This window comes from Falco cherrug, chromosome 5 (genome assembly GCF_023634085.1).
Source record: "Falco cherrug isolate bFalChe1 chromosome 5, bFalChe1.pri, whole genome shotgun sequence".
NCBI lineage: Eukaryota > Metazoa > Chordata > Aves > Falconiformes > Falconidae > Falco > Falco cherrug.
The window spans coordinates 70,563,029-70,583,743 of NC_073701.1; the positions used below are offsets into that span (position 1 = coordinate 70,563,029).

The window sequence follows — 20,715 nt, forward strand, 5'->3', positions numbered from 1 at the left end:
GAAGTGGGATTAATTGTCAGAGTTTATTCAACACCACCATGCCCAGGGTAAAGGGTGCCTGAGATGCTGTGGGGCAGAAAAAGTGAATAACACTGTTGCTTCTGGGCACGTTGGGCATGGGAGTGGGAGAGGTCTCCAAATTGACCTGCTCCCAGGCTCTGCTCTCAGCTTGAGAGCAAGTCCCCACCTTGAACACTCCCCATCCCCCACCAATTTTCCTTCTCTGCATTGCTTAATTTTCCATTTTCTTCCCTAAAAGAACAAGTCTAAAATTTGTACCTTTCCATGGAGGGAAAAAATAGGGTTTCAGTTAAAGCAGTAGTTGTTTTGGAAAAAAAAAAAAAAAAAAGGAAAGAAAGAAAAGAAAAACCCACAATAGTCCCAGCAGCCTCCTCCATCAAGTCTTTTGGTGTTTTCCAGACCCTTAGGCCCTTTCACATTCAGCCCCACCATCTGGTCTCCAGCTGATCTGGGTTCTTAAAGAATTTGTTGCTTTTATTGACAACTCTTCTGGTCCTCATTCCCTGATGGTCATCTGTGTCAAACACTATGGGTTCTTCTCTTGTCAAGCAACATCTCTGGCTCACTGAGTCTCTGAGCTGTAACTGGTTGGAGGCTGGGAAATTATTCCTGGGGAAATACTATTCCCTTCCTCTCCTGTTCTTCTCTCCCACAAACATCTGCTTTCAGCCCCTGATGAAGGTTGGGTATTGGGCTGACTGAAGATCTTTCCTGCTGCTGTGTTTAACGAAAGCCTTTTCTGTTCACAGCAGCTCCAGGAGAAAGCTCAACAGTGCAGTAGGAAACACGAGTAGGAAATTTATAGGCCAGCTCCTGGTAACTTCCGTTCTCCTCCTCAGGAGTCACTGTTTTTTCTGGAGTTACAGACTAAAGGACTCCACTTTCATATGAAGGGAGAGTTGGGCATTAGAAATTATTGGGCATCACCCCAGAGAGGGGGTATCCATGTCACCAAGCAGTGAGGTGCCTTCTGGAGAAGTAAAGATGGAGAGCAAAGTTGAAATGATCTCTACCATCCTACTGATGCTCTGTTAAACAACAGCACAACAACAGACAAAGTAGAATGTACATGGTCTCCCCTTACTGCCAATGCCATGAAAGTCCCGGGTAATGTTTGACTGGCCCATCTCTAAAACTACCTGTGCTTGAACTGCTCTGTCGGTGATTCTCAGGGGGCCAAGGGAGTTCCTGGCTTGGGAGGCTTCAAAGGACAAATGGGATGGCCTGGGAAGACTGGAGTTGCAGGACCAGATGGACCTCAAGGGCCACAGGGTGAACCAGGGCCACAGGTGAGCAGCAAATGGCCTGTAGCATCCCCTGAACCCTGATGAGATCAGTACCTTACATCCTCATGTGACTTAGCACCCCAGATGTGGCCCCACATGTCACCATGTACACACACATACATCTACCCTCTCACCACCCTTACAAGCTGGCACCTGAGGTCTCCCGCAGTGAGATGGCTACAAGATCTGTTGTCTTTCTGTGGGATCTTGGCCAACTTCATCTCTTGGTGCATTTATCACCAGAGGATTTTTTTTCCCCTTTCCTCTCTTCTTTTCCTATCTACAGTGTAAGATGTGACATCTCAGTGAAGAAAGAAAAGCTGATAATGTCAAGTTAACAGGGCATCAAGTGCACCCCTCCTGTTGCTAATTATCTGGGGAGCAGAACACCAGTGTTTCGGAAGGAGCTGGTGGCTTTCAGACCCCGTTTGCTGGCCATAGTTAATAAGTGGTTTTGCATGCAAGACATGCTGAGTACCTTCTGAAATGTAACAAAAGGACTTGTAAATGAGGCATGCTAATACTGTTTATGAGCAGGAACCTGCTGCCTCCAGATTCTATGGTAATGAAGAGTGTCTTGCTGCTGCCAACACAATGCAGAGGGAAGATGCTAGAGATTAATGCTAATCACCCACCCTTAGACACCATCCATTAAGTAACAAAGAAACTTCCAAGTGAAAGAGGACTGGAAATGAAAATACCTTTCTCAGTTGTGCAGGTGGGACTGGCTGAGTTTCAGGCCTGGACAAGAGAATACGTAAATTAACATGAAAGAACCAAGAACGAAAGAAAGCTGGAGTTGAGTAACTACCTGAAAGATGCAACTATTATCCATAAGTCTTCTGAGGGATAGTCCTGTTTTAACTCCTGCCAGCCTATGAGTCTGGCAGATATTTGGTGTGCCGTGTTTCACCCTTGGGTGATGCACCCCTATATAAGTATGTGTAAGGATATAATCCTTGTGTGTGTGTGTGTATACATATCTATATGTATGTATCAACTGCATGCACACAAATACACACATGGTTTGTCAAATACTTGAGTTTCTGCTAAACGGGAATTAGAGTGTGCTGTTGCTTTGAAAGCAAGGAAAGGAGATAGAGACTCTGGCAGGATTTTCTTCTTTTAATCTTTTATGCCCTGCTGAATTATTTCAGCCAAATAATCCAAATTCCAATCACCAGTGATTATGCTTCACCAACTCAGAAGCACATTCAATAGCATGGAGAATTTAACTGATATGTAGCTGCATCTGACAGTTCAGGACTGTGCTGGTAAAGGCACACCAGTGGAAATTGCTTTGGATTTTGAGGGTAGAACTTGGGACAATTCAGACCCAATTTTGTGTGAAAGTCTGAGTGAGTCTGAACCTCACTAGGTCAGCTGTCCTGGATCTCAAAGGTGTCCCTGTCCTAGAGCCCCTTGCAGGTCTTCTGACTTGGGTGGTGTAAAGGTGCCTGTGTAGACTTTATTGATTCTTAACCTGGTTTTCCCCCCATATAGAAAAGAGCATCAAATATTGGGCAAGCCTATACCTTGCTCTTTGGAGCCACAAAACAAAAAATAGCCAACATTGGTTTTAAGTCTTAGGAAAGAAGTGATTAAGGAAGGGAAAATGCAGGTGGTGCAGCAAGGTCCATGTTGCACTGATGGTCAAACTGAACATCTGTATGGTGTCCTGAGACATCACCAAATAAAGATTTGACCTAGAGCAATCTGCTTCATGGTACAAGGGCACAGAGGATGCTCTGGGCCTCTGGCATTGTCCAGCAGCCTATTGTTATGGCTGAATCCCACTCAGTGCTTCAGGACTGACAGGGTGATTATAGAACTGATTATAGAAGGCTCCAGAGCCTTCCCCTAAAGGGGTACAGGTGTAGAAAGACCCTTCCAGAACAACAGAAAATGGACTGGATACAACTTTAGACCATAGCAGCAACATTATTCTTCTTTACCTTGCTCCCCAGGCTGTACCTTGCAATGAAAAATGTATCAAAAGAATCACAGAAGGGAGGAAGGAGCCGAAAGTACGAGATCCCCTCATGTATGTTTAAAAGGGCTGGAAGTTTTGTTATTAGCAGTTACAAGCACGGCACACTTAGAAAGCTGTGTATGAGATAATAAATGGCTTTCGTTTGGACACTGATTAAAGAGACTGTGAGATGCCACTTTCTACACCCACACTACTACTTGTCTTTTCTCTAAATTAAGAGAAAGCCCCTGGGTCTGAACTGCAGCAGCGAGGCCACCCTCTTTTCTAACATGGGAGGGTATTATCTCCACCTGTAAGTCCTTCTCCTCCTGCTGAGACTCCATTTCTCAAACTAGTGCCAGGACAGACAGTCAGAGAGAGAAAACTGCCCTCTGTTCCTGCAGCATCCATCCTTTCTGCATACCATAGGAAATGCCTTGTGGTTGCCCAGGGCAGAGGGGACAGAGCCCAAGGCCCTGATGCATCACATCTGATCTCTCTGTGGATCATCTGAGATCCAGAGGGCCCTGAGTATCTTCTCCTGATGCCTAGGTTGGGCTTTAACGTAAAAACCCCAACCAGTGGTGTGGGTTATCTCTGGACGGTGCCCAGGCATTGCTAACTGAGCTCTCCTTTTCTTCTCTAGGGTCCACGAGGGAGAAGAGGGAGGCCTCAGCTCTGCCTCAGAGGATCCCCGGGCATGGACGGGCAAAAAGGAGAAATGGTCAGTATGGGGATGAGCCAGCCTCATCTCCCGGTGAGGTTCCTCACCACCCTGCAGCAGTGCAGAGCTCTGCATTGGGGCTGGATGAACCCAGGCTGCTCTCTAGGTTGCATCTCTTGGCTCTCCAAATTTTGCAACAACAATAAGCCCAGAAAGCATTTTACTCCCAAGCACCAGACATTGGACATGGGTAATACTGCCTACACTTCTACCTGAAGGTATCTCCAGCTGGGACAGCCGCTGTGAGCCCTGTTGTTTTGTGTAAGACTTCTTTGGGAAAACACCATATTTTGTGCCAGCATATCCTCAGCTGTGCTTGCCATGGCAGACCAGGAGTAAAACAGTATTCAGTGCAGTACTTCAGTACAGAGGGGCAATGCTCAGCCTTTGAATGTACATCAGAGGATATAAACAAGAGCTTAATCTCAAGATCTCAACCTGCAACCCATGTGCAGGGTCAGTCACTACACGTTGTGGGTGCTGCCAACACTGACTCAAGGGCATTTTTACATCAGGAGGTAGCATTGCATTAGCTCCATGTGTTGGTGGAGGGTAATGTGATTTCTTCTTGTGCTCCAGTCTCTGTAAGTGAGCATGGATTGAGAAAAATTGCTATCACAGCTTTAATTTAGATCATTCTTCCTGTGCTCCTTTTCCTTCAATATTTTTTCGTATTTTTAATTGACAAGTCCAGTTTTCACCAGTTCTGAGCGGAAAATTGTTCAAGGTATTTTCTCCTAGTAGGCAGAAAGCCCTGTTGCCAAACCTCGGTATCTCCCTGTTCCATCTTTTCAGCACTGGGATTACAGTCCCAGTTGCAATCTTCTGCCTGGTCTGGTTCCCAGAGGTTCTCTGGAGTCCAGATCCTCTTCACGCCTCCACCTCAGATTTTGTGGTCCCTTACAAGTTCCAAAGAAACCTGACTTAAACTGTAATTGTTAACATCCTTATTGCTTGGATAGAGCAGAAATCCCAGAAAATCTGGGAGCCTGCATGCAGCTCTGCGATACACACTTTTGTTCTTGCTTCCTTGCACATGGACTAGTCCGTTCCTTTCTGCTCAGTGAGCTACTCACAGATAACCCTAAAATTTATAAGAGAACACGTGAGCCTTTTCCCCCATGTCCTTTCCTAATGTATCTTTTCCTCTCTAAGGCACACTTATTCTTGGAGCATTTAATGGTCAATCTACTGAGCTTTTGTAATGACTTAAGTGTTTTTAACAGGGTGAAAATGGTCCAGCTGGCCAGAAAGGAGAAAAGGGAGATCCTGGTCTTTCTGTGAGTACTTTAGCCCAAGATCACATCCTATTACACAGAGCTGAATAGAGAAAATAGGGTAAACTTCCCCTCAGAGGTATAGGGGAGGAGGGAAATTCTGAGAAACAGATGAATTCAGAGAATATCTGGGAAATGAGAGTGCTGGTCATTACCCAGAGACATCAGACGTGCACAGGCTGGGGTGGGAACAGTGCTGGCCTGTAGGATGCCAAGCCCAAACAATGACCCAGAGCCCGAGGCACATTTCTTCTCTCCCTTCCTCCCCATGATGCTTAAAATACCTGCTTGGCAGATAAGTGCCAATGCCTCAAGGCTGATCAAATACAAAGGAAGAGCAGGAGAGAGAAAAGTGCCCCATTTTTAAAGTGGTTAGGGAGCTGACATTGCTGCAAAAGCTGCTGCTCTGAGTTTATAAATCCTGAAGGAGTGGTTGACCCACATGGGTCAGGGCAAAATCGCTGTTGCAGCTCCCCTAACATTGGAATCTCCACCGTGTTGCCTGAGCGAATGTCTTTTATGGCACTTGACTGATACAACATGGTACTTTCATCTTTCCAGTGTGTGGAGGCCAGGCAGGATTAGTTATAGCATAGGTGTTATGGGCAAGGGTGCCCTGTGTGTGGGCTGCTGAAGAGCCCAGCTCCCTAGGTAGAAAGTGCCCCAAAATTTGTCATCCCTACAAAGGATGAGAGGTGGTGACCGTGTGAAGTGCAGGAGGGACACAGCCAACACACATGGAAGATGCTTAGCTGAAACAGTGGCAGTTGGTTGGCCCAGGGGTGAAGTATAGACCCAAAGTCCATGAGACCAGATGTTTTGCTCTGTGGGGAATGGCATTAGTTGGTAAAGAGGCAGAGAACAAAATGAGGTGCCGCTACATCTCATCTAAACCTAGTGCTACAGCCCATTTTGATGTGTCAAGCCTGTAGTATAATTTGAGTAGCCCTTTTGCATGGATGCAGGTGGCTTGATGAAGCTTCTCAGAGATAAGGGACATCTGAGAGACCATGGCCTCAGGGACAGTGCCAAAAGGGTTGGGGAGACTCCTTGGAAAGCTGACCCAGGCTTGAATTGTGCATGGTCCTCACACTGGGCTGGGGATCCCAGCTCCTCATGGCAAGAGAAGCTGGCTACAGGATGGCCATGACTTTGCAAAGGGAATCATTTCCCTGATGAGCCACAAATCTTGAACTGAGGTCCCTATGACACCACGTGTATGTCTCTGATCTCAGCCATACCTAAGCTGAGGTGGTTTCACCAGAGGCCACCTCTGGTGGGGCAATCAGTTTTGAGACAGGGCACAGAGTGGAGGGAGATGGTGCCAGGTAGAAAAGCACTGCTAACCTCTGCTTTTCCCCCATGGCACAGGAGGAGGAGGTGAAGGAGGTGGTCAGGAGTGAAATGAGAGGCAGATGCGGTAAGTTTGCTGGCAAGCCATGCTCAGGGCCACCATTCTGACATCTGTCAGCAACTAAATTGGAGCAATTTGAGTGCCGGCACATGCTGGCTCAGCAGAGCAAATAGCACCCCATTAGCAGCAAGTGGAGACTCATTGCCTCTCCACGCTCAGAGACAAGTGCGGGCTTCTGGACCACAAGGTCTCTGCCATAGTCCTGACCTGCTACTCAAACTCTTAATTTTTTCCCTTTAAACCTCCTGTCTTCACATTTCTTCCCCTGTGGTTTTGTCAGCAAAGCTTCCCTCCCTGGTCATCTCCATTTCCCTGCTGATTTGTGAAAGGCACTGGGTCACAGCAGAAAGTTTGGAGCTGCATTTTTCCTAATAACAACCTTTTCATTACTGTCTACTTTGTGGCACTCTTGACACACAGACCTCTCCTCTCCAGTGCTGAATAACTGCCAACCAGTGCCACAACAGTAACAAAACCTACCCACATTTGGGAGTGTTTTTACCCCAGGATCCCAGCATCACAAGGCTGTCAGGCTTTCAGGACCTTGCTTTCCTTGCCCTGGAGAGGTCCAGCTACTTGAGGGCCAGCAAACAGCTGCCCCACTCCTGCCTTATTCCATGGGGTCTGCCTATGGCCAAGGAGGACTTGGGGTCACCATCACTTGCCAAGATGCTTCATCCATTAAGCTGGAGTTGCACTCGTTTCTGCCTAGAGATGTTAGGGGGCACTTGAAGGCTTTGAAGAGGGGGGAAAAAAGGGTGGAAAATAGTTCATGAGAGCATGTACTGCCTGTAAAATTGATTTTGTGGAAAAATCTTACAGGGAAAAAAGAAGTAGCAAACAAACTACGCCCTGTCTGTCTTATGTTTGCAGATTGTGGGGATGAGTTGGGAAGGATGCTTATGGAAAGGGACAAGGCTGCCAATACCTACATAGAAATGCACGTGAATTCATGCAGTAGGGTAAAAGATGTTCTCCTTGCCCCAAAACATCCTGAAACTGCAAGTGAAAAGATGTTGTTAAAAATAAGTCCTTTTATCTGTGATCCAGTGCAGAAAATGACCCTGGATCACCAACTGCTTTTAGACCCTGGCTCTATATGGGGGGGCGGCATCCCTTGAGAGGAATATGAGAAAACAGGGTTGAGAGGGTCACCAAGAGGTTTTCTGCTTCCACCCACTACTGCAAGACAGAATCAAAGCTGTTCCTGACACCCAGCTTTAAAAGCTGCACTCACAGGAACACCTCTCCCTGCCCACAAAACAGATCCTGTTGCTCCACCATCCCAATCAACATGATAAGCTCCAGTGAGGTGCTTACAGTGCAGGTGTCTGTTCATCTTTTAAGTTCCTGGTGTGGAGCTCTAATCTGTATGGTCTACAGAGTCTGGACAGCCAATCTGTCAACCTCAGGGTAGACTCCCCATGTTCAGGCAGGGGCTCATCCTCTGTGCTTCAGGGAGGCCTTGGTTCCTCCATGTGGGCAAGTGACGCAGGGTCTCATTTTTCCACAGAAGATGCTGAACCAGTTTATGGGTCTCATCTGGCCATAGTAGGTTTTAAAGACACTTAGCTCACATGGAAGCACTTAGAGGAAATCTTCCAGCTTGGGATCTGATCCTCATGCCTGGGTGTTGATCTAGTTGCCCATATATAAACTGGATTACATAGCCTGCTGGATCCTCTCTATGGGCACAGGTGTCTTGAAGGTCTGTGTCATGTCCATCAACACAGCTTTGATGTCTCAGTTACCCTGGGACATCCCATCTAACCTGAATGTTTCCTACTACATTTCAAGGCCGTCATTAGACCTGGAAAGGGTCCCTCATCACAGCTTGGTTTTAATGTTTTAAACAGGAATAGACAAAGGAGGAACTTCAGAGCTTAACTAATTTGCAGTGAACTCATGTTCTCCAGGAATGGATTTGCTTTAATTTTTCCTTCATCACTTTTAACATTATATGATTTATTAATTTTTTTAGCCTTCATAAAACATTGTTTCATAGTGATGAAAGTAGAGCATTCTACAAAGCAAGGACTATCCAAACAGAGAGGTGGGTCAAGAAGCAGCATCCTTGCCCTGGATGTAAGAAACCAGTACAGACACAGGTGCCTGGAGTAGCTGGGAACTCTCTTGGTGTGGGATATTCCAGATTACACTAGACATGAGATAGTCGTTTCCAGGCTCTGTTTCTCCTCCTGCTCTGTGTTTAGAAAGCAGATCTGTCAGGGTAGAGAACATCTCTCCCTGATGTCTATCCATGGCTCTGTACCTGGAATCCTGCCCTTGCCCCAAGGCTCCATTTGCTTATGTAATGTAAATAAATCAGAGAAAATTAATCCTGCACTGTGAATGATCTTGGACAGAGCAGCCTACATGCTCCTGCAAAGGACAACCCTTGCTGAATTGTTTTGCCTTCATGACTCCGGTGTTACACAAGGACCTTTGCCTGTTATCTGGGTGGTCAATCCTTCAGCCAGGAGCATGTGGTCCTCTCCATCCCTCATACTCAGACCATCATTTAGAATTAAGTTAGCAAAGGAAAGCAAAGCTGGATCAAAACCACAGTGGATGCACCACAGAGCATTAATCTGGAATGGATTCAGTCTGCAGGTCCACATTGCTTCAGAACAGGTTTCTGGGTTTTGCACAGCCAGGCTCTACTAGATCTACTGTCCTCTACCTGCAAACTCTGTACATCCGTCATAAAACCAGAACTCTTAAAATATCTTCTTTGCTAACATGCTTGCTAGCCTGGTCCAGATCATGCTTGTCCCTCAAGGCATGCCCAGTATGAAGGATGTTGGAGCCACGGCCTCAAACACATCCAAACACAGCTGGACATGCATAACTTAACTAACTCCTTTTGTGGATTCGCAACCTTTTAGTTAACAAGTCTTACCGGTGAAGACTGGCAGTGCTTAGCACCTCCGGTGACCTATCCTATGGAGATGCTGATCCAGCAGCATTTAATTATCCATGTAGTTTTGATTATGACTCCATCCCAACTGACACTGGAAACATGTCCATGCAGTCATGGAGGTCCCATGAATGCCCAGCACACTTCTTGGGAACCACTTCCTCAAAACCAGCTTTTATTCTGAATAAGTTTAGCATATCCCCTGCTCCCTTCCTTGAGAAGCCAGTAGATGGTACAATCTCTCCTTAATTGCTTTCCCTTCTCTATATGTGTATATGTGATTTGAAAACAGGTTTCCTACCTTGACCATGTACCCCAGTGGTCTGTAGGCTTTGCCCAATGAAACACTGTGTTGTGACTTGTCTCCTACACTGTGTTGTTCAATGGCAGTAATTTTGTTGAGCTACAACCATTTACCAAAGCATGGTCGCTTTCAAACTGTGGGACCAGATTTCATCCTCACTGACCCAGCAATTAAATCCGCAGGTCTGGCGGCAGCTGAAATCAACAGGCAGCTCCAAGGGTATTTTCAGCCTCAGGAACACACCAGAAAAGATGGTGAAAGCCAAGAAGAAATGCTTAATAAAACTCAGAGCATGACCACATTGGCTTCAGTGAAGCCCTTCATGGAGCCAACTTCACTTATTGCAGGTAAGTGCAGCTGCGTGGCTACATGCTTTCCTTCCTTCCAACCATGGCAACTGGTATCTTCTGGAGCACTCCATGAACCCAGTGCTAAATCCTGTTCCCTGGGGCTGGGCAGAAATAAGGCAGTGATGGGATTTCCATTGAGAGCTCCCATGCTGTGGTGCCCTGGTGCTGAGAAGGGCTGATCTGTGGCTTGGAGATGAGGTAAGCTGATGCCCCTGGAAGGGGTGATGGGTGAGGAAAAAGCCAAATACGCATGGCCTCAGTGATGATCACCACTTCCAAAAGGATGCATTTTGAAAGGCTGGAAGATGGCAGCTGTTTCAGGCTTATTTTGTCTCCTCTTTCCCCTCCACGTCCTTTGCAACTTCTAGTGAAACTTCGTACCAGCCAGAAATTACATCTCTGAGACCAAACATCCAAACTATAACAGACTATTTCTGCCCAGGGCCTCATGAACCCTTTAATGGGTAAAACTACTGATTATAGCTAACAGAAAAAACAACCAATTCTATTTCTGTCCCTTTGTGGTGCCTAAGAGAGAGGGGGAGAGAGAAGGGCCAAGGTCCTGCCCTGAAGACATATGAAATACAGCCCTGCTGTACATGAACACCAGTGAGTGGCATCTCCTCACACTGCATCTCCCTCTACACCAGGCAATGGGACAGGGCAACAACATGATTCAAGACTGGACACACTTTTAGGTATTATCAAGCTCCCAGTAGGATCCTGAGCAGCACCAGGCAGCTGAGGTGCAGCCATCATTTTGGGGATGAAGGCTGCTGAGCCACAGGAAGGTGAACTAAGTCCTGCTACTTGCCCATGGGGTGGAGAGAGGTTCATGGCCCACTCTGTAGGCACAGCTGATGGGGTAGTTCCTCAGGAGGCACCATGACCACCTTGGGATGCAGTGGGACACAGTGTCCTGATGGAAAAGCCCAGGAGATGAACCTGATGGATACATGTAAATCCATTAGTGCCTGGCTGAGAATGGTCATCTTTCCAGGGAGAGGACAGTATGGGGCAGTTTTGGCTGCATTTCAGGTCATCTACCCTTTCTTCTGACCATGAACCACTGCAGTGAGCATTACAGTGAGGGAGTGCTTGGCTCAGCTTCGTGCAGACCTGATAATCAATCCAGTTCCTTTGGCACAGAAGAGCTACCAGTCAGATATCCTCTTTCTCCTGTACTCATGGGATAGTGGAAGTTGAGTGCTTTTTCCAGGTCCTATGGGTCTCCCTGTCCCCTGGGATGCTGAAGGAAGCAATAAGCAGCCTTTGACATGACTGACTTGAGTGGTGTCTGGGTAACTGCCTTAAATTTTAGCAGTAACCTGAAATGACCTTCATGCAGAGGGACCCACATCAGCTGCCCTCCTCCAGGTCCATCATATCTTCAAATTCATGCCACAGCCTCCCATGGACCCTCTGACCTCCTCAACAGGGCTTTGAGTGTTGATTTATAGGAGAAACAGAGTGAAAATATGATGCAGAGTGCTGGTGGGGCGGGGAATAGGAGATTATAGGCCTGGTTGTGGAGGGCTTTCTGCACTTGGTGCTCAAAATCCAAAATCCAAACACACTGCAAGACACGGCAGACTCAAAAAGAGAGTCCAGACAATTTCTTGCAATTCAGCAAGTCAGAAATTAGTATGTGGCTGCTCAGATTTTGTCACCAGGAGGAGGGCTGGGTAGCATGAGTGGAACTGCCATTGACCCAGGCAGATGGATGGCACCAGTGCTCTGTCTCAAAGCAGGTACTCACAGAGCCGGATGCCTATCAGTAGAAGGGAACCATCTAAAATGCAACGTCCTGTGCCCCTGCAATGGTTCTGCACAAACTCTGGCCCTCCAACACGTACAGGGCAAAGCTCTCTGCGCTGGCCGTGTGGCATCTGAGTGGCTCATCAGCACAAAAGCTGGCTAGTCAGCTCACCAGCTGGCCAGTCAGTACATGTATTGACCAACCATTACTTCTACTCTAGAAATAATTTTAAAAAAATAAAATCACGTTACACTTTCATACAGAGCAAGACACCCCAATGTTACATACTTTTACAGCCCAAAACAAGATGTTAACCTACAGTTTATGTGTATTGACCTTTATTACCCATGATGGCCCTTTCCCAGAGCTTTGGGAAGAGTTTTAAGTCAAACTCATTGATGATGACCTCCATTTTTCCCCCCATGTAATCTGCTAAGGACCAAACAAATCCCCCAAACCCAGCTAAGCTTAGAACTGCACCCCACCTTCCTCCTGCCCGCCCCCCCGCACTCTCCTGATGTTTGTGGTGTATGTCAAAGACATCATCCATCTGGATTTAAACTCACGTTATATCAAGGCAGCATTTGGGATCTGGGTGGTTTCAGATCGATGGGGCACACCACATGTTATTGAATCGCAGCTGCAGCCGTCGCCAGCCAACAATCCCATTACAGCCCAGGTCTGAGGCAGGAGGGCTCATAAATCGCTCTGATAAGCGATGAGTGTGGATAGGCGCCCTAAATGTTAACAGGATTCTGCAATTGGAGGGTTATTACTACCAGATTACAATCGCTCCTGGCTTTTCAAAGCTCGCAGATTTACAAAACTCCAGCCTGACATTTATCTCCTGCAAACAACCACAAATACTTCCATTTTCTCTGACTAACACCCAACCTTTCTGACTGAGTTGTTTAACACCATTAAGAATTTTATTGCTGCCGGTTTCTCCCTCCCCTTGCCAATTGCTCTGTGACATTTATTAAGAGAACTTGTTAGCCAGCGGAAAGCCATGTAAGGCTCCAATGATCTATATTTAAAAGGTGGGTAATTTGTTTGCATGCCCTCGTTATGTGTGATTTCCATTTGCTTCCCCAGCAGCTCCCCAGGCACAGCAGATAACGGGTCCCTCTCAGCACAAGCGCCGAGAAGCCCACAGCCAATTACCAGGTGAAATGCACTGAATTAAGTGACATTTAGTGAAGTCACTTCTTGGGTGGGAAGTGCTTTTTGGCACTGAGATCAGGGGGACATGGCACTGAAGGAGTTACACGTGCCAGCAAACAGAGACTCAGAACTCGGTTTTGGGTTTGACTTAAAAGCAGCTGGTTTTGCCCCAAGGTGTATAGCTGGCAGTGAACAAACCGGAGGGTGTTTTCACCCAGTCCAGTGTGGTCCAGCCCCACCAGCAAAATGCACAGTGAGAGTTCCCCAGGCAACACCCCGACTGCAACCACACCTGCAAAGACCCCCCAAGGACCCAGGGGTTAATCATCCTCTTGCAAAACATCAGAGACCACTAAGATGGGCACCACAGGGGCAGACAGTGCCATGGAGCAACAAGGAGCCTCATGCTCATCCCACTATGGAAATACACTGCCAGATGCCCTGCCTTGGTCCTTGCTGCCTGCTTTGCTCTGCCAACCCCATTACTGTGTGGTAAAGTGGTGACTGTGGGGCAGTGGGGGGTCCCTGGACCAGCCCCACTTATTTGTGCAGGGAGGGATGGGGGTGGCAGAATGTGGCCTTTTCCCACCCGGGTCCAACACATGAGTGGGGGTTTGGGGGTGTTTCCCTGCAGCCCCTTGCCTGCAGCCAATGGACGAGGGTTCCTGCCAGCACTATGCCCTGCTCTGGTATTACCATGCAGAGGCAGACACCTGCCGACCCTTCATCTTTGGGGGATGCCGAGGAAACAGCAACCGCTTTGAAACCAAGTGGAAATGTGAGCGGCAGTGCAAAACCTCAGCAGGTAAGGCAGCTCCTGAGCCCTCCAGCCCTCCTCTTCCTCCAGCCAGGAGTGAGGTCAAAACAGGAAAACCTATCCACCACGTGCCTACGGTGGCACATTGCCTTATGGTGCCCCACCAGAACCAAGAAAGGACTTGGAGGAGTGCCTCTAGTTTGCAAGGTCTCATTCCCCTCCCACTCCCAGCTCACTTTGGTCCCCTCCAGCCCCTCCTAGGAGCTCCTGGACATCTCATCCCTCAGGCCACATCCACTGATGGGATGTGGGTGGACTTGTGGGTGATGAGACGTGTCCACCTGGGCATCAGCACTGGGTTCTGATACTTTGCACTCCTCAAACTCAGTCACCTTGTGTCTTCTGAGAGCTGAGGTTTGCAGGATTTCAGGGCCTAGTGCCCTCTGAACCCTCAACTGCTTCATCCAAGCACCTCTGGCATCTCCAGCCATCAAGGACTCCAGGCAGAGCCTGAAGCTGGTGGAGCTGCCCTAATCTGGGCAGTCCCAAACATCCCTGCATTGAAGTAGCACCTCATCCAGGGGTTCAAAGGGGAAAACTCACTCCTGGAAGCCCAGATGGGCTCCCCTTGCCAGATCTAGTGTTGGTGGGGTCAGCCTGCATTGCTCTTCCTCATCACCAGGCATGTGGTAGCTCACCACAGGGGAAATGTGTTCCTGCCAGCCCCTACTGCCAAGCAGTACATGAGCAGTGGCTGAAACCAGCCTTCCTAGAAAGATGCTCCTCTCTCAGACTTCCTTCTGTCTGGAGACAATCTCTCTGGGCATCAGGAGAAATGATTCTCCACAATACATTAAAAAAAAAAAAAACAAAACCTCCAGTGAGGTTCACCTTCTCTGTTTTTGAAGGCATGTTAAAAAGAGAAAGACATTAAAGGGAGAGATCTGTAATTTCAGGTGCATTTCAGAGTTTTCAGGTGGTCTGTGTTTTGTTGATTGTTTTTGAGATGATCACCTATTATGCATAATCAATAGCATTGCACAGGCTGTTATCATCCACTTGAATCTTTCTGATACGCAATGGACTTTCACATCCTGGCCTTCCTATTCTGCAAGGAAGAAGGCAGTGCAAATACTTACTGCTCTAAGTCCGGTTTAAGACAGGCAATGCCATCCTTGAAGAGCTGAAGCGCTCTCTGGGGAGAAGGAGTACACACTGCCTGGCCAGGAAGGAAGGATTTGCTGCCCCAGTGCAGCCAGCCCAAACTGGGTGCCCTTTCGGGTCCCCCTGTGCTGCAAGAGTCAGCATCTCTCCTTGGGCTCCGTGGGGAGCTCATCTTTGCTTGTTGACCATAAGGACTGTCAAGGTAGACCCGTTGACCCATTTAGCCTGGCCAGTGCCCACGATTTGTGGCCTGCTTCTTTGCAATGTACTGCATGAGGGGAAGCCACTCTCAGTGCTTTAAATCCAGGCACCAGGTAGCAAATGAACCTCTTCCTGGCCAACACCTTACCCCAGGGCATAAGCATTAAGAGACAGTGTAGGCTTCACCAAGGAGCTGTAGATACCTCCAGCACTGTGTCTGCACTCCCTTTCTGGGGAGAACCAACCACTGGGGCGTAAGAGTCATCCAAACCCAAGCCAGGTCCATGGGTCCTGTATGTGCCCATTTCTCCTGACTGACCCCAAATAGTGCCAGGAGCTGGCCCAGACAGAGACATTTGCTTTACGGATGTCTGACATGTTGTGACATGACCTGTCATAGCCAATCCCATAGTGTCAGGGACGTCCCCACTCATTGTGAGCATGGGAGGTCCAAGAGGGAGCCCAAGCTGCAGCCAATCTCCAACGTCCCCTTTGTTTTCTCTTTCCTCACTTATGAAAACCAGTCAGAGGGAGGTGATCAGCTGCAATTGCCTTGTTTAAACCAAAGAGAAATGGAGCTGTGAGAAGTCTCTCCAGGACACCTCGGAGACTGGGAGAGCAAGACAACCCATTTAACGTGAAGAGGCAAGGGATGCTTGAAAAAAAAATGTTGGAAAACTGTAATTATGAGCAGGAAATAAAGTGGTATGAGGAGAGAGAGACATCTGATTGCTCAGAAAAGCCGAAATGTCCAGAGGCTCAGGACTGCACCACTCACCCTGCAGAACTACTGTGCAAAACCAGGTAACACATACGCCTGGGTTTATTTTTGTAAAATAAAAGTGTGTTAATGCTGTGGTGTATAATTCTAGTTCATAATTCACCTGGAAGCAGTAACTCTTTGAGAAAGGCAGAGAGAAAAAATTATAGAAATAGAAATAGGAATTTCTATTTCCCCATGTTGGACCGGGTGGGCAGGTTGAGCCCCATCCCATGGCCTCTCAGCTTGACCTTAAACCCTCCATGGCCTTTAGCAAGTCCCACCTTCTCCTTCACTTGACCATTCCTTGGGAAGATCCCAAACTGTAGAGTAAAAAGAAAACAGGGCTCAAAACCAGGCTTCTCCCTGCAAAATGCCACCTCCAGGTCCTCAAGGTGTTTGGAGCTGCTGCCCGGAGAGGTGTGGAAATCCAGCAAGTTGGAGGCTAAGCCTCTGCATTTTGGTGGGCACATGGACCCAGCTGAGGAGTCCTATCCAACAGCATCTCCTCCAAGTGCACACTATGGCACAACATGCCAGCCCCTGGGAAGGGTCACAGCAGCTCCGATGGCATGGAATTCTCTTCTGGCTTTTGAAATTTTTACAGTTTGCCAAAGAAAGAGCAGAAGAAAAATGCTGTGCCTTTCCCATGAGCAAGGAAAATTGCTGTCAAGTTGCTACCAGGTAGGAAACCTGGAGTCTAAAAATGACACCTCGGAGATGTGGTATGGGCCAGCTGACCGTGTCATTGCTGCTCATGTTATCGGCTTGGTGGGACTCTCCCCAGTATTTTGGTGCTAGCATTTTGGCCTCCGAGTCCTTTGTCTGGGGAGCCCTGCTGTGCCCTGGCAAGGTGAGCATCCATGGGTGCAAGCTGCAGTTCCTCTCACCATAACAGGTCCCCAGCAGACATGCCCAGGATTTCTGTGAACGATCATTCTTATGTCCCATATAAACAAAAAAATATTTTCATTGAAGAATGTACATTGCATTGCATCTTCAAGGATTGCAGTGGAACTGCCTTTCCTCCCCCAGACACCCTTGGTTGGGAACATAATGGCTAAATGAGGATTCATGGTGGAATGGGATTGCTGGGGACATGGTTAGGAAATCAGTGGGTTTTATTAAAAATTTTCTGCACAATTTGCCAAGGCTGAACTCAGATTTCCCTGGTTTCTGAGTCGCCTCATTGCTACTGGTAGCATAGGTAGAAGGATTCCCCTTACCCACAATGTCCCAGGAACCGAGGAAAGACAAGCAGAGCTTTCTGGGATCTTTTTTACTTAAAAAAAATAAAATAAAATAAATAGAATTTGGTATATGTTGACAACGATACAAGCGCCATTTTCAGACTGACATCTGCAGGCTCTCCTCTTGAAATGATGTTCTGTATCAAAATGTACTTTGGCAACAAAAATATTCCCTCAGAAAAGAAATAAGATGTTCCCAGCTGAGCAAAGCAATGGGCTCAGTGTCACCCAAAAGAAAGCATTTACGCACTTCCAGGTAAGGCCACGGCATCCAGAAACAGATGTTTTTCTGAGAAACACTGTACATTTTCACATTTCCCCGGCATCTCAGTGATAAGGGACACTTCACGAGGAAGGCTGCATGATGCTGATGTCTGCAGAGCCCCGGCTGGACTGGGGAGCTCGCAGGGTGCCTGGCTGTGCAGGTGTTGCAGCTGCTGACCCTAGAAGACACAGAGTGACATGAACTCCAGCTCCTGCATCAGCCCAGGAATGTTGAGACCATCCGGGTAAGCAAAGCATTTGCAACCACCAGGAAAAAAAACTTTGTTCCTAAATTGCATTGACAAAAATAATCCTTGTGCACAAGAAAAGGGAGCCCTAATGTAGCGCCAAGACCCACAAGTTCAAGTTCATTTGTCACCCTAGTATCAAAATCTTTATTTAGGTGGGACCTTGCCAAGGGTACAAGTTGCTGAACACCCAAATTGTGCAGAGGAAACAGCACTTTGGAGCCTTGAAAGCGGGGGGAAGGAACTTAGCCATATGAAAGGCTGGGGATGCACTTCCAGAGAGGTTCCCTCACATTGATTTGATTTGGGATATCTTTGCTTGCAAACCCCTGTGCTCCAAACAGTCCTTTCTGATGCAAACTAGCCCATGGCTGGACTGAAGCAAAATTATCTGTGTGGGTAAAAGGGGACACATTGTAAACACAGAGTTAAGAAATGACCAATAGCCCAATTAACATTTTAACAGTGTCATAGTTCTCACTATTTAATTAATACAGAAAAAGCTCATTAATAATATTTATTATTGTAAGAAAGAAAACCTTGGCATCTCCCTTTTCTCTGGTGTGGTGCTCACCCTACATGTATCCCTGCAGTGAAGACACCAATGGCCTCTAGCAGAAATAACGGGTTGTCGTGCTTGAGCAGCCACCATCAGCTGACCCAGGGTGTGAGGTCAGTTCAAAGCTTGTGGTGTTTTACTAGTGCCAGCAGAGAGAGAGAGAGAGAGAGAGAGTGTGTGTGTGTGCGTGCACGTGCGTGTGCGTGTGTGTGTTTATGGGGCTGCAGTAACTTTGCACCAGCTCTATTCTGACCCGGTTCTGGATGTTCCCACACACCTCCCTGTCCTTGGCTCCTCCTGGGATGTTCAAGACTGTGTGTTACCCAGGGTCCAGCACTTGGCCAGCCCTGCCCAGGTCCATGGGGATTGGCCCAGCAAGGTAGGAAGGTTTTCCCAAGGGGGGGGGTTAAAAAGAAAGGCTTTGGGTTGGTCATCACAGGAAACTCTAAACTGTGCCTCATCCTACCAAGCCAGCCTGTGTGTGGCTGCACCATCTCTGGTGATATGATGATACATGGGGCATATCTACACCCTACAGACTACCGCTTGTGTGGATTTGGTGTGCAAATCACCCGATGTCCCCAGCACATGGCTCAGGGTCATTAGATGGCCTGTCCCTGTCCCACAGCTTGGCTGGCATTGCATTCATTCAGCTCCTTAAATCCTCCCAGGACATCTTTTGGGCGTTTGCCCCCAAGCCTTATCTCTGCCCTCCCTGTGTGCTGCAGTGTTGGGTTCCCACCAGGACAATGGAGATGTTTCCAGGAGATTCTAAGAGCCTTTCTCCAATTCAGGGTGCAACAACATCACCTCCTGTGAACCATTGCCACCAGCCAGCTCATTAATAACTCCAAGTGGCACTTATTTATCAAAACCAAGAGGAGAAAGACTTCTTCCATCTTGTGGTTGTTCCCCCAGAGAGCCTAACCCCTCATTTCACTTTCCCACTCCAGCTATCAACTCAATCAGGGCATTAGAAGAGAAGGGTGCATCGCTGTGGGCTGGCAAATCCCTTGGCAGGCATGTTAAGTTGACATCAAGTCTGAGGAGACAGTAGGAAAAAGTAATTGCATGATGATTTTATAGCCGTGAATCAGCAGCACAGTGAGGGTCTGGAGGCAGAAGTAGGTGAGCAAATGGACATGGGGAACCTTGGACCTGCCTGACAACATCAGGAATTTCTCTTTCTGCCTCATTATTCTCAGACACCAAACAAATGGGCCAACACCTTCATTTTTACTTTTGAGACCAGTGTCATCACTTACAATAAGACTTCACCTTTCTAAGTGCAGAACTTCTTGTCAACTTTTGGTCCAAGCTTGGTGAGGAGTACACATGTCCCAAAGCCAAGCCTGGGGGACAAATTTGGCCTCCTAGCTTCGTGGTCAAGATGTAGCCAAAGGAGAAGGTCATAGTCTCTCAGCGAAGGTGATTTGGCTCAAGACCCTTCACAATAAACCGTGCTTATGGCACAGGCCAAAGCAGTAGCTCACCAGGGAGCCAGGTGACTTAATCCAGATTTGCAAGCGGCCGGAAGACTTGAGAAGTGAAAACCAATATTGTGGGCAAGTATATAAGATCAAGCTGTTCAGTCCTCTTCTAGGTGTATTAAATGCAGTTCGAATTTCCCATCAGTGCTCTGGAAGCTTAGGCATAATAGGAAATTGGTAACTTGATTTTTTTTTTGTAAATACATCTAGCTTTAAATGTTTACTATTGATTTGCCATCTCAACTACTTTGGCAGGGCCAAAATATTACCGGAATGCATCCTTGGTGTTTCTTTGGAAATGTCATGTCATTCTAATTGAGTTTCTTGAAATTATTTGATTGCAGGGTGGAGGAGACTTTTAGGACTGAACGATTTGCTGATGAGCCGGATGCTTTCCAGGTGCAGGGAGCTGGGGCTGCTCCAAACAGGGTGAAGCCAGAAGATTCCTGAACACACATTGGAGAAAGGACTTAGAAAGCAAAGAATATTGCTACAAGAAGTCATTTTTGACAAGCACAAATTGCATGCCGCAAACATGTGAAAAGCTGGGGGTTTGATACACATAAAACCGGCTTCACAAACCCTCGTGGAGTTTGCAAAGTGGAGGGCAATTTTGGAGCACAAGTGACCCTATCATTTGCTTCGTACGGATCACACAGCTCCAGAGCTGAGCCCATGTGTCTGTATCTGTGAATATATATGCACCTATAGCTTGAGCACACTCAGCCCCTTTGCAGGAGGCTGTTTCTTGTGCATCTAGCCAGCAAAGTCTTGCAAGAAGGTGCAAAGGAGAAACTCTCCTCATCGCAGCGTTCAATGTCCACAGGCAGT

General features: G+C 47.5%; 1 protein-coding gene across 1 annotated transcript in view; it reads left to right on the plus strand.

The window, feature by feature from the left end:
• LOC102056661 (collagen alpha-1(VII) chain-like) overlaps nt 1–14,482 on the plus strand; it is a 116,245-nt gene extending 101,763 nt beyond the window's left edge. Inside the window, exons 82-89 of the mRNA XM_055711971.1 lie at nt 1,194–1,310; nt 3,926–4,003; nt 5,230–5,283; nt 6,652–6,700; nt 10,101–10,265; nt 13,123–13,194; nt 13,826–13,996; nt 14,418–14,482. Coding sequence (XP_055567946.1) covers nt 1,194–1,310; nt 3,926–4,003; nt 5,230–5,283; nt 6,652–6,700; nt 10,101–10,265; nt 13,123–13,194; nt 13,826–13,996; nt 14,418–14,482 — 771 coding nt within the window. The remainder of the gene's footprint in view (nt 1–1,193; nt 1,311–3,925; nt 4,004–5,229; nt 5,284–6,651; nt 6,701–10,100; nt 10,266–13,122; nt 13,195–13,825; nt 13,997–14,417) is intronic.
• Nucleotides 14,483–20,715: the final 6,233 nt, after the last annotated feature.